This window comes from Mauremys mutica, chromosome 2 (genome assembly GCF_020497125.1).
Source record: "Mauremys mutica isolate MM-2020 ecotype Southern chromosome 2, ASM2049712v1, whole genome shotgun sequence".
NCBI classification, from domain to species: domain Eukaryota; kingdom Metazoa; phylum Chordata; order Testudines; family Geoemydidae; genus Mauremys; species Mauremys mutica.
This window is the reverse complement of record NC_059073.1, coordinates 239360588-239375165: the sequence shown is the minus strand read 5'-3', so window position 1 is coordinate 239375165 and position 14578 is coordinate 239360588. Positions and strand designations below refer to the sequence as shown.

At 41.4% G+C, this 14578-nt stretch overlaps 1 protein-coding gene across 2 annotated transcripts in view; it reads right to left on the bottom strand.

The window, feature by feature from the left end:
• Nucleotides 1–14578, bottom strand: part of SNX13 (sorting nexin 13) — a 165858-nt gene that overhangs the window by 55159 nt on the left and 96121 nt on the right. For both annotated transcript variants that reach the window (XM_045006178.1, XM_045006179.1), the window contains exons 13-15: nucleotides 14262–14455; nucleotides 4522–4626; nucleotides 2550–2682 (exon numbers count right to left, since the gene is read on the bottom strand). In XM_045006178.1, the coding sequence (XP_044862113.1) occupies nucleotides 2550–2682; nucleotides 4522–4626; nucleotides 14262–14455 (432 nt within the window). The remainder of the gene's footprint in view (nucleotides 1–2549; nucleotides 2683–4521; nucleotides 4627–14261; nucleotides 14456–14578) is intronic.

Here is a 14578-nt window from a genome sequence, read left to right as displayed (position 1 = left end):
TTGTTTGTGTAGTCAAGCCCTCAGTGACTTGCCCAAGGTCTCAAAAGGAAGTCTGTGGTTGAGGCAGGAATCAAACCTTGATCTCCCATGTTCCAGTCCAGTTCCCTATGCATTAGGCCACCATTCTTACAAGGGTAGCATAGAGCAAGGAAACAGGGCTGGGGGGCTGAGAACTTAGGGATAAGGCTATCCTTTAAGTCCCCAATTTTGCTGATCCATTCCTCCCAACCCCCATCCTCCCATATGCTCACAAACTCATGTCAGCTCCCCAGGTACACCACACAACAGCAAACAGAAGTACTGGCAGGGGTGGGGTTCAGAGGGAAGCTGGGGTTTACAGGGGAAAAAGCAAGATTTGAAGTGGGGGTCTGGAATGGAGATGCAGAGAGAAACTTCACTCAAATATCCAGTAGTTTCTCAGGACAGATCTATACTTCCATGTAGCAGCACAGCTGAACTGCTGTAGTGCTTCAGTGACTATGCCACTGTGCTGATAAGAGAGCTTCTCCCATCAGTGTAATTAATCCATCTCTGCGAGAGGTAGTAGCTATGTCGACGGGAGCTTCTCCCATTGATATAGCACTGTCTATGCTGGAGGTTAGGTTGGTATAATTGCATTGCTCCTGGGTGTGGATTTTTCACACTGTTGAGCAACATAGTTATACCAATGTAAGTTTGTAGTGTAGACCTGGCTTCAGAATGCAATTCCTCTTCCCTTTTTCATCCTTTACCTGTCACCCAACATAAAGCACCACTTCCCCTTTTCATACATAAAGCCCAAATTCCCCCATTCCTCACTTACCTGCCATCCCTTCTCCACACACACACCCTCTCTATAGCCTCCCTTTAACATGCACATTTGTGGTTGGTTATATGTTAGAAGTACAAGGGATTTAATCATGAACATGAACAGCCAAACGCACTTGGATTTATGTGATGTTTGGCTGTTATGGCATGTGTTTGAAAGTTGCATTAACCTGCTATTTACTTCATGCAAAAACTATGTTTGCTTAAAGTTTCTAAGTGCACATCCCACCAACAAAGGATTTTGTTTGGAGCTAGCATACACACAAAGGAAGTCCCACACTCATGTCTACATGGAAATGTTAGTTCTTCTTTACTTTGTTATTCTTGCCTCATCATAAAAGGACAAAAAAAGCCACCTTGTTTGTACCATGAGAAAGCCACAAATTGGCTTTCATTATGAAATATCTGGACAAACAAACAGTCAACTAGCAGCAAAAACCAAACACGGAATGTGATTCAATGAATGCCAAAACAATATCAGGACATCAGTTAAAGGAAATTTCTGTAATCTGTTTATCATTATAGAGCTTACAAATAAACAAAGATTTTAAAATAAAGAATTTTATTCTGGAACCATAGAAAAAATATAAACATGGTATTGTCCAATTTCTCTCATAAATGGAACTAAGGTGTGGTAATCAATTTTATCACTATTTTTTATTGATACAAAATAATGAGAAATATCAAAATAAAGAATAAAATGCTAGCAAAACTGCATTCAATATCAAATTTGGAGATAACATAGTTCCTTGTTTATATGGCACTGGTAAGACAACACCTAGACCACTACATTCATTCATGGAGCATTTCAATAACAGAGAGATGTCCACAAACGGAAGAGAATTCTGAAGAAGCAAAATTATTAATGGAACAGAGTCACTAATATGAATTGTAAGAACTAAATTGTGAAGCTGGGTCAAATAACTAAAAAGGATATAATAAACATGCAAACTCTAACTCACAAGAATGGGCAGATATAAAGGGGTATGTCAAATAGTTTGGGGATGAAACAGAAAAGTTGACAGAATACCCTGGGTTGTGTTTCACTGACATGACCTTCTCAAAGACAGTAGGAAAAGCTCCGTCAACTGAGCTATTTAAAACTGGACAAACACTGGACAATAGTGAAAAACTATTTTGGCAGAAGTATAAATGATGACATCAAACAGGTCTCCAATTTATTCTTCTACAGACATTGCTACAGATCACCACTAGAGGGCAGAACAATTACATCTTTCATCTTCAGCTGTTTCTCTACTTTGTTTATATGTATATACATTTTAGCATCTAGATTGTTTTTTTTAAAAGCCTCAATTATACTGGTAAGGATAAAACACGATGTAAGTTTAGTTATCCTCGAATCCTGTATCATTTTGTATAAATCGTAAGAGAAAAATGGGGCTAAATCTGTATAATCTAGAACAGTGTTTCCCAAACTTGGTACGCCGCTTGTGTAGGGAAAGCCCCTGGCGGGCTGGGCCAGTTTGTTTACCTGCCCCGTCCGCAGGTCCGTCCGATCGCGGCTCCCACTGGCCGCGGTTCGCTGCTCAAGGCCAATGGGAGCTGCTGGAAGCGGCGCGGGCCGAGGGACATACTGGCCACCGCTTCCAGCAGCTCCCATTGGCCTGGAGCAGTGAACTGTTTGACTGAAAAGTCAGACTGAAAATTCTGATTGCTTGCCTGCTTAATATTTAAGTGGAAACACAAAGCAAAAAAGGGAAAGTAATAGTTCATGGCCTTACCTCCTTCCCCATCATCTGATCCTCTGAAACTAGGATCCTTCAGCATATCCAGTTCAGCTAACATGCGCACATACAGAGCATTTTGTTTGAATGAAGGGTAAAATCTTTCATCCCGCAGCATCAATTCATACACCTTATTGAATTAAAATACCAAGATTACCAAAGCTAATAGTTAACATAAGTTTCTAAATACACATTTTTATTAAAATCTACACAACAAGCTGTTTATGTGAATACAACATCTCTCTCACACGCACTCCCTTTTGGGAGGTTCTCTTTAAAAGTGCATTGTTAACTGTTCACATGAAGCAGTTAACAATGCACTTTTAAAACAAGGTGTGATATTACTGGTTCTAATAATATTTCCCTTTGAAAATATAGAGAATATCTGCTCAACCAGATAAAATCTTGTTTACCAGTAAAAAGGTTAAAACATGTCACCCCCTTTGTTGTATATATATTTTCCCTTTTTTCTAATAGCTCCCTAATATTTTAACAGCGTTTCTGGAAGTTATTCATTGCAATAGCAACATACTTGGCAAAAAAACTTGCCTAAAAATTTCCTAGCTCAGGCACAAAAATCTACTAACCCATCCTTACCTTGATGACATTATTAAAAGTAGTGGGACTTAAGCACATGTTTAAATGTGGTCCTCAATAAGGATGCTTTCCTAAACTGGAGCTTCAACACACAGGTATCAATATCACCCTAATTATAACAATGCCAAAAATTACTATCATATGTACATCTTTTTTCCCCACTTGCTTTTAAAACAATGAACCAGTTATGAGGTCTGTGTACTGGAACTGTAAAACAGCCTAGGATGTTGAATCTTAGATACTTTGGAGTGACTAATTTTTTAAATGAAAATTGAAGAAAAGTTTGATTGTTGCCAATAAATCCGGTAGAAGGGTGGGGGCGTGGGGCAGGAGGGAATAAAAAAAATCAATGATTTTTTAATTTAAATTAAATTACAGGCTTATTTAATCAAATAAAGTTATTCAAAATTAAATCTGAATTTGATAAGGCCTAAATTTATTATAATCTATTACAATCATTTAAATTAAATACAAAAATAAATATTAAGCAGTATGTTTGCTGCTCAATTGTAAAGAAAGTCAAACCCCTGAACAGGTGGAAGTCACTAGTTAAGCAGCCTTTAATGAAGGGCTAAACCAGCTTTTGACAGCACTAGCTTCTTTTGCAAGGGTAGAAAGAATATTTTCTTCATGTCAGATTTTTCAACTACTTCAGTTCAATGACTAATCCATTCAAAGTTAAGAAACCAACTGGGATTTGAAAAAGCAGGAATGCTTGTTTTCTTATTCTATTCTATGAATAAAAAACTAGGTCCAAGAGGATGAAAGCTAACTAGTTCTTAAAATCTTGAAGGACATGGTGACTAGAAACAATCAGTTCAATTCACTAGCTACAGATAATACTTCCTTTAATACATCAGTTTTTGATCAACTTTTATGTATCCAGCATATTTAAGGTAGTTTTATTTAATTCAACAAATTAAAATGCTGTTTTGACAAACACACACAGGAAAAAAAATTATTAATAAAAATGAATCATTCACCATTTTCTAACAATAAAAAAAGCCAAAATTAAGAATCTGAATAAATGTAAGTCAAGTTACATAGCTACTTAAATGAGTATAGATAAAATATATCTTCCTGGTTAGTAACAAGTACCACCAAATTTAGTGTAAAGGCTGCATTCAATTGCAAGTCCATATGTATTAATGGTTACCACAAATAAGAATCAAGGTGCTTTTTTGTTGTTTTCGTCTTAACTAAAAAATACAAATACAAAACATGATTAACATCAACTATTTAAATCAAGGTTTCCTGCTTGCTGATTTAAATTACTAAATTCAGCAATTTAAATAATTTTGATTTAAATCAATCCACCTTGCTGTAATGAGTCTCAATAATTTCTATTAAATAAAGAGTGCATATGTTATACCTTTCTCTGAATGTCATCGAAGATTTCAGGTGTTGGCTCCTCGTGGTTCAATGTTTCTGCCAGTTTTGCTACCAAGGAGTCATCAATATTAACTCTTGGAGATGCCTGTCACAGAGATCTAAATCAATGTATGTAGTGTTTAACTTAAAAAAAAACCACCACCACACCATTTGAAAAAATTAAACCCCAGCCTTAATACAAAATAGGGCTATAAATAAGAAACACACAAAGTAATGAAATCAAACATAAAAATGCCCTGTAGCATGTTACTCTTTGATGCATGCATACAGCTGCTATTCAGTTAATGAGAGTTATATGAATGAAGGGGATCACAAAGAGAGGAGTTTGAGAGGGAGGAAGACGTAATATAATCACTATGGTTAAGACGGGCTACATCGCCAACGCTGCTCCTGTCTCTTCCACCTGCACCTGTATCCAGACAGAAGCTTAACCATGGATGCCTCTATCCAGATCCTGGTGTGGATTTGCAGAGACTGTGGCCTGCATTTCCCACTCTCAGAAAGCCAGGCTGGGAGGGACCATCCAGTGTGAAAGATGCTGGTGGAATCTCTCAGGAAGCAGGAGAGCTACATTAGGAGGTGGCTAGGCTGAGGAGCATTCATGCCCATGAGCAATTCCTTGAGAGTATTCATATGGAGACATCCAAGGCTGAGGAAGCTATCCAGCTACAGAGGACTGCTGTCACACCATGGGGGAGGAGGATATGGCTCTGTCACAGGGAGGACACTGGCAGTTGATTACCTCTGGCATCAGGCAGTACTCCATCCCTATTCCCAACCCACCCACCACGTTGATGGAAAACCATTATGATGCCATGGCAGCGAGCAATGAGGAATCACCCCCAAAAGGTGGAGAAGCCATGTACCCCCAAGGCTGGGAGGATCGCAGCCACCATTCCCAGGAAGAAATGTAGGGTAGTGGTGGTTGGTGACTCTCTTCTGAGGGGAACGGAGGCACCCATCTGTCGCCCTGACATAGCAGCCCAGGAGGCATGCTGCCTGCCAGGGGCCCATATCCAAGACAGAGGGAGTGTCAAGGATCATCCGGCCCTTTGACTAGAACCCCATGCTACTCATTCATGTGGACACTAATGACACTGCAAGATATGACCCTCTGCAGATCAGAAGTGACTACAGGGCTCTGGACTAAGGATGAAAGAGTTGGGAGTGCAGGGGTGTTCTCTTCGATCCTTCCGGTCAAGGGTAGATGCATCCTGGAGTTGAATGCCTGGCAGCATGGAAGGTGTTGCCAGGAGGGCTTCAGCTTCCTTAACCACAGAATGCTGTTCCAGGAAGAAGGACTGCTAAGCAGAGATGGGGTCCACCTATCAAGGAAGGGGAAAAGCATATTCAGATACAGACTGGCTAACCTAGTGAGGAGGGCTTTAAACTAGGTTTGAAGGGAGCAGGTGATCAAAGCCCACAGGTAAGTCAAAAACATGGAGACTTGGGAGAAGGGTCGTAATTTGGGGGGAGCATGGACTGTAATAGCAGGGATAAGGCGGGGCCAAGACAGAAATGCGGGGGGGGGGGGAGAGAAATCAAATCAGTATCTTAAAGGTCTGTATACTAATGCAAGAAGTATGGGGAATAAGCAGGAAGAACTCTAAATGCTAGTAAATAAACACAACTATGTTGGAGAATACGCATGACAGGAATATTGGTATAGAAGGGTACAGCTTGCTCAGGAAGGACAGGAAGGGGAAAAAAGGGAGGAGGTGTTGCCTTATATATCAAAAATGTACACAATCGGACTGAGATTGAGACAGAAAGAGGAGACAAACTTGTTGAAATAAACTTGTAAGAATAAAAGGGGCAAAAACAAGGGTGATGTCATGGCAGGGGTCTACTACAGATCACCTAACCAGGAAGAAGAGGTGAATGAGGCTTTTTTTTTTTTTTTACACTAGCAAAATCAGCCAAAGCACAGGACTTGGTGTTGATGGGGGACTTCAAGTACCCAGACATTTGTTGGGGGAAAAAAAAAAAATTCACACAGCAGGGGAAAGATTATCCAACAAGTTCTTGGAATGTATTGGAGACAAATTTTTATTTCAGCAGGTAGCGAAAGCTACTAGGGGAGAGGCTGTTCTAGATTTGATTTTGACAAATAGGGAGAAACTGGTTGAGAATTTGAAAGGGGAAGGCAGCTTGGGTGAAACTAAAGCAATCATGAAATGGCAGAGTTCATTAATCAAAAGCAATGGTAGGAGGGAGAACAGCAAAATAAAGACAATGGATTTCAAGAGGTAGACATTGGCAAACTCAGGAAGTTGGTAGGTAAGATCCCATGGAAAGCAAGTCTAAGAGGAAAAACAATTGAAGAAAAACATTATTAAGGGCACAAGAGCAAACTATCCCACGGTGTCGGAAAGATAGGAAATATGGCAAGAGACCACCCTAGCATAACTAGGAGATCTTCAATGATCTAAAAATAATAATAAAAAAAAGTCGTACAAAAAGTGGAAACGAGGTCAAATTACAAAGGATGAATATAAACAAATAACTCAAGTATGTAGGACAAAATTAGAAAGGCCAAGGCACAAAACGAGATCAAACTAGCTAGAGACATAAAGGGTAACAAGAAAACACTCTACAAATACATTAGAAACAAGAGGAAGACCAAGGACAGGGTAGGCCCATTACTCAATGATGGGGGAAAAACAAAAACAGAAAATGTGGAAATGGCAGAAGTGCTTAATGATTTCTTTGTTTCAGTTTTCACTAAGAAGGTTGGTGGTGATTGGATATCTAAGTGAATGCCAGTGAAAATGAGGTAGGATCAGTGGCTAAGAGGGAAAAAAGTTACAAATTACTTAAACAAGTTAGATGTCTTCAAGTTGCCAGGCCCTGATGAAATGCATCCTAGAATACTCAAGGAGCTGACTGAGGAGATATCTGAGCTATTAGCGACTATCTTTGAAAAGTCATCGAAGACAGGAGAGATTCCGGAAGACTGGAAAAGGGCAAATATAGTGCCAATCTATAAAAAGGGAAATAAGGACAACCCGGGGAATTACAGACCAGTCAGCCTAACTTCTGTACCCGGAAAGATAATGGAGCAAATAATTAAGAAATCAATTTGCAAACACCTAGAAGATAATAAGGTGATAAGTAACAGTCAGCACGGATTTGTCAAGAACAAATTGTGTCAAACCAGCCTGATCGCTTTCTTTGACAGGGTAACAAGCCTTGTGGATGGGTGGAAGTGGTAGACGTGGCATATCTTGACTTTACTAAAGTTTTTGATACGGTCTTCCTAACTGTCAGGGTGGTTAAGCACTGGAATAAAATTGTCTAGAGAGATTGTGGAATATCCCTCACTGGAGATTTTTTAAGAGCAGGTGGGACAAACACCTTTCAGGGATGGTCTACATCAGGGGTCCCCAACCCCCGATCCGCGGCCTCTTAGAAACCGGGCCGCGAACTGACCCAGTGGAGCTTCCGCAGGCACGCCTGCGGGAGGTCCAGCTGAGCCGCGGGACGAGCGCTCCCTCCGCAGTCGTGCCTGCGGGAGGTCCGCTGCTCCCGGGGCTCAGCTGGAGCTTCCGCAGGCACGCCTGCGGAAGCTCCACTGGAGCCGGTGGACCTCCCGCAGGCGTGCCTGCGGAATGTCCAGCTGAGCCCCGAGAGCAGCGGACCTCCCGCAGGCACGACTGCGGAGGGAGCGCTCGTCCCGCGGCTCAGCTGGACCTCCCGCAGGCACGCCTGCGGAGGGTCCGGCAAACGAAACCGGTCCCTGGACCTAAAAAGGTTGGGGACCCCTGGTCTACATAATACTTAGTCCTGCCATGAGTGCAGGGGACTGGACTAGAGACCTCTTGAAGTCTCTTCCAGTCCTATGAGTCTATGATTCTACATACATACATTTGAATGCGTTCAAAATGTTTTTGTAAAAAGTAAAGTAATACTAAGACATACTTAAAAAAAATTAAAATAATACATATTAGTTTTCATGTTTTTTTGTGAATTTGCTGTTTGTGAAATATCTCAGTTGGAGGATACAGGAAACTGAAATCTTCTTAATTATTGTACAACATGGTCAACAAGAATACAAATATACCCTATAGAAAAAATGTGTCTCACTTCTGAAGGAAAGAGTAACAGTCTTCAAGTCAATTCAATCAATGATTTCTACATGGAAGGGTTCTAATTATAACAGAGGTATTTTTTGTGTATATCCAACCTGGACTAAAGCTACCAATCCATACCTGCCCCTAAGCTTCAAAAGACAACAATTTCTGGTCAACACCAACCTGGCACGTATTTAAAACAAGTGAAGACTCATTATATAACTGAAGGGAAAAATATGCTGATAAAGAAATATTACTCAACAGATTTGGATAGAAATTCGTTGAAGACATCTGTGTGAGATAGGGTGAGTGAATTGTATGAGCACATAAGAGTTTACTCATAGGACTGGAAGGGACCTTTAGAGGTCATCTAGCATTCATGGTCGGATTAAGTATTATCTAGACCATTCCTGACAGGTGTTTGTCTAACCTGCTGTGATAAATGAAAAGGGTGGGGGGAGCTTTTATGGACACCCAGCCAGCTAGCTATAAAGTCCCTCTTGGTGGCTGTTCTCTGCTTGCTTTATCTGTAAATGGTTAACAAAATCCCCCCAGGTAAAGGAAATGGAGTGGGCACCTGACCAAAAGAGCCAGTGAGAGGGCTAGAACTTCTTAAAATTGGGAAAAAACTTCCCTTTGTCTAGGTGTTGTGGTTCTCCGGAGAGCAGAGACACAGAGCAGCAATGTTGTAAACAGCTTTAAGCCAGGTATGATTATAGATTATCAATTCATACCTCGAACCTACTTACCTGAAGCCTCAGATATGTAAGTAACTTAGGGAATGTCTAGAAAGACGCAAGTAGGGTTATTTCTTTTATTTCTTATTGGCTTATGGACTCCTCTGTGCTAAACTCAGATGCTTTTGTTTGCTTGTAACCTTTAAGCTGAACCCCCAAGAAAGCTATTTTGGGTGCTTGATTTTTGGAATTGCTCTCTTAAAATCTAGCAAAACCTTAAGTTCCAGATGTATTTTCTTTCTTATTGTTTTTAATAAAATTTAACTTTTTTAAGAACAGGATTGGATTTTTGGTGTCCTAAGAGATTTGTGCATATGTTGTTTAACTAGCTTGTGGCAATAGCTAATTTCCTTTGTTTTCTTTCTAAGCTCTTCCCTGGAGCGGGAGTGAAAGGGCTTGAGGGTACCCCACAGGAAAGGAATGTCCAAGTGCGTCTTCCTGGGTTCCAAAACGGGTTTTGCATTTGCGTGGTGGCAGCATTTATCAAGCCAAGGTCAGAGAGAAGCTGTAACCTTGGGAGTTTAATACAAGCCTGGAGTGGCAAGTATTAATTTTTAAAATCCTTGCGGGCCCCACCTTCTGCACTTGAAGTGCCAGAGTGGAGAATCAGCCTTGACACCTGGTCTTAAAAATCTCCAATGATGGAGATTCCACAACACCCCTAGGCAATTTATTCCAATGCTTAACCACCTGGACAGTTTGCTGCAATTTAAGCCCATTGCTTCTTGTCCTATACTCTCCAGTTAACAATTTTTCTCCCTCCTCCTTGTAACAACCTTTTAAATACTTGAAAACTGTTACCATGTCCCCTCTCTGTCTTCTCTTTTCCAGACTAAACAAACCCAGTTTTTTCAATCTTCTCTCATAGGTCATGTTTTCTAGACCTTTAATAATTTTTGTTGCTCTTCTCTGGACTTTCTCCAATTTGTCCACATCTTTTCTGAAATGTGGCGCCCAGAACTGGATGCAATACTCCAGTTGAGGTCTAAGCAGTGCAGAGTAAATTGGAAGAATTACTTCTCGTGTCTTGCTTACAACACTCCTGCTAATACATCCCAGAATGATGTTTGCTTTTCTTGCAACAGTGTTACACTGTCGACGTTCATTTAGCTTGTGGTCCACTACGATCCCCAGAACCCTTTCCTCAGTACTCCTTCCAAGGCAGTCATTCCCCATTTTTTATGTGCGCAACTGACTGTTCCTTCTTAAGTGGAGTGCTTTGCATTTATCCTTATTGAATTTCATCTTATTTACTTCAGACCATTTCTCCAGATCATTTTGAATTATAATCCTTATTCTCGAAAGCACTTGCAACCCCTCTCAGCTTGGTATCATCCACAAACTTTATAGGTGTACTCCCTATGCCATTATCTAAATCATTGATGAAGATACTGAATAGAACCAGACCCAGAACTGATCCCTGCGGGACCCCACTCATTATGCCCTTCCAGCATAACTGTGAACCACTGATAACTACTCTCTGGGAACGGTTTTCCAGCCAGTTTTGCACCCACTTTATAGTAGCTTCATCTAGTTTGCATTTCCTTAGTTTGTTTACGAGGTCATGTGAGACAGTATCAAAGCTTTACTAAAACCAAGATATACCACATCTACTGCTTCCCCCCATCCAAAAGGCTTGTTACCTTGTCAAAGAAAGCTATCAGGTTGGTTTGACATGATTTGTTCTTAAGTAACCATCAGCATGGATTTGTCATCACCTTATTATATTCTAGATGTTTGCAAATTGATTTCTTAATTATTTGCTCCATTATCTTTCTGTACCCAGAAAGATAACTGTGCAGTAACTGGTTCTTCAAGATATGTCCTTCTCCCTCCCTCAATGGGTGCTCCATATTAGCTGCCCAGGTGCCTCAAGCCCTTGATTGGAGATTTTCTGTTAGCAATGTCCATTCAGCCCATGCATGCGCTATATACTAGTCTGTGCCACACTTCAAGGGTATATAGGGCTATGTGGGTGAACCACCCTCAGTTCCTTCTTTATCTGAACATCCAACAAGAACAGTCCAAAGCAGAGGGGAAAGAGGGTGGGTAGTGCAGCACCAACAGGGTTAATCACCTTGAAGGACATGTAGAGTAACCTTTTCTTCTTCAAGTAAAATACCTATGGGTGCTCCATTTCAGGTGACTCCAAAGCTGTATCCTCAGAGAGGGAGGGAGGCTTGAAATCAAGTCAAAGACTAAAGACAGTACAACAGAACCAAGTGTTACATCAGATCTGATGGCCTGGACCAAGGTATAGTGTTTAGAAAAGGTATGCATCGAAGCCCATGTAGTAGGTCTGCATATCTCAGATACGGAAATGTTTTTGAGTAAAGCTGTGGAAGTTGCTTTTGATCTGTGATGCAGACAAAATTTAGGTGATTTTTTGGTCCTATCCCGATAAAAGGCCAATGCCCAGCCTACATCTATTGTATGACGGTACATCTCCTGCTGAGATTTATGTGGTTTAGGAAAAAATACTAGTAGATTAATAGACTAGTTAAAATGGAAATCAAACAGCACCTTAAGTATGAACTTTGGATAGGTCATAGGGAGACGCTGTCCTTGAGAAAAAAAAAAAGTGGGCAGTCCGCCATCAAAGCTCCAATTTCTCCAACCCTGCAGGCTGACGTGATATCCTTTCTAGAAGCTGTCTTCATAGATATGTGAAGCAAGGAGTAGGTCGACATAGATACCTTATGGAGCTTCCATTTTAACCTAAGTACCAGGCTGAGATCAAGTAAGTAGTATCCTTAACCTGAGGGTAAAGATTCCCCAGATCCTTAGTAAGTCTCAAGAACATAGGGTGATCAAAAATAGAAAACCACTCTAGTGGGGAATGAAATGCTGATATTGTGGCAAGATGAACCTTAATAGATCTGATAAACCTGGCTGTTTTTAAATCCAGCAGATAATCCAAGACGGCTGAGAGCAGAGAAGATTCAGGGATATGGTGGTGATGGTGACAACTGTGGTTGAACCTTTTCCGTTTCTGAAAGTAATTCAAGTTGACTCCCTTCTAATGTTTAGTAATACTTGTTCTACTCGTGTCGAGCAGGTGGATTCTATTCCCGTGAACCATCTAGGAACCATGCTTGGAGATGGAGGACTCCTGCCTAATCTTGTTCCTCGCTCTTCGAATTAGTGGTGTTGGAGGGAATGTAGAACAGGCCCTTTATCCAAAGAAGGAGAAATGCTTCTCCCAAAGAGAGGCAAATCCATGCCTTCTTGAATAAGGGGCACTTCCTGTTGCTGGATGTGGTGAATAGATCACCTGTGGAAGCCCCACCTCTAGATAGCCCAGAAGGATTTGAGAGTTCAACTCCCGTGCATAGTGCTGAGAGAAGCACCTGCTTGGCATATCATCTGTGACATTGTGGATTCCAGGAAGGTAAATGGTTGATATCTGAATCTGATGGGCTATACACCAGTTCCATAATATTACAACTTCAGTGCACAGGCAGGGGATCTTTATCTTCCATTTGTTGATCTAGAACATGCAAGCCATATTTTCCATCAAGATTCTGATGGATTTACCTTTGACGAGGGGTAGGAACTAAAGGGAGGTGATGTTTGGTTGGGGAGTACATTGCCGCTAGCCGCATTTGAAAGGGGCGCAGTCTGAGCTTCGCATGGCGGATGACCCAAGTGCATGCTGCCATGTGACCCAATCGTCTGAGACAGACCCGGGCTATGGTGAGTGGATATGCTGTGACACTGGCAATTAGATGAGACATTGCACTGAACGTGGCCTCTGGCAGAAATGCTCTGGCTCAGGTGCATACTGCCCTGATAGTCCTGGTCCAATGGATAGAGTTTAACGTTGATTTTTGTTGGTTTCTCAGCAGGCCCAGAGCCCAACAAATGGCTTGCAGCATTTCAATGCTGTGTTAGACTTGGGCCTTGGAGCAGCCCTTGATGAGCCAGCCGTCAAGGTACAGGTAAACCTGGATACCCCTACACTTGAGGTAGGCCACCACCACTGACACGCATTTCGTAAATACTCTTGGTGTTGCTTCCAGGCCAAATGGGAATACCGCAAATTGGTAGTGGGTGGTCCCAACTATGAAACGTAGGAACCATCTGTGAGAGTGGAATATTGATATGTGAAAGTAAGCTTCTTTTAAATTGAAGGCAGCATACCAGACTCCTGGATACAGGGAAGGAATGATGGAGGCCAGGGAGACCATATGAAACTTTAACTTCTTGAGATACTTGTCCCTTAAATGCAGTGGAACTTCTTCGATGGCTCCCACCTGCAGAAGGCCTTGCACCTCCTGAACGAGGAGATGCTCGTGAGAAGGGTCCCTGAAGAGGGACGGGGAGGGTGGGTGGGAGGGACAGAAATAAACTGGAGAGTATATCCCCCTGCTACTGTGCTGATTGGACAGGTGGGTCATGTTATAGAGGCCCAGGCAGGGAGGAAGGGGGACAGACGGCTGGAAAATGGGGAGCAGGATCCAGGACACAGGCTGTGTCACCCTCAAGCACACCCACAAAATGCTTGCTTACCACCCAGTTGGTTATGGGTGGAACTCAAATGAGCAGAGGATACCGGCTTTTAGGTTTTCAATTTGTTTTTCTTTGTTTAAGTCAACCAACTTTTGAGTACCTTATATGCATTGTGTTTTACAGGACAGGCAGTCATCAGTGCCAGCATCCCTTTACAGACCTGCCAGCAGGAACTATTTACCCTAAGCTTGATGCAAGTGAAATCATTCAGGTTTCAATTGCAACACATCTGTTTTCTTGTAACAAGTTTTTCACCAAATCTATTTCACAAGAAGTTAGTTGAGTTTAGAACCACCAGAAGCTAAGAGTTCTGACACTGCAGTGTACATTTTAAAACATTCCACAAATACTTACCAATTCAAAAATTAGTAAATTATTTCAAAGAAGAATATTCCTACCTTCTCTGATAAGTACTGTTCATAAATTCCAACTGCAGCTGCTCTTAATAGGCCTTTGGTTTGATTAGTCTGATGTTTTCCATCTCTCTGCCGGCTTAGTAACACCTCCAGCTGTTGCTGTGCTGTAACCCTGTACCCTTCCACTGTCATCCAGAAGAAGAGATGTGCTTGGCCTCCAGTCTGCTGCATGTAATCTACAAAATCAATCATCATTATTGTAATTATACCTGTTAGGATAAAAACACATCTTAAGAACTCACGCATCCTGATGTAAAAAATGACTAGATCAGAAACATGAACTAAATTAGGAATAAGCT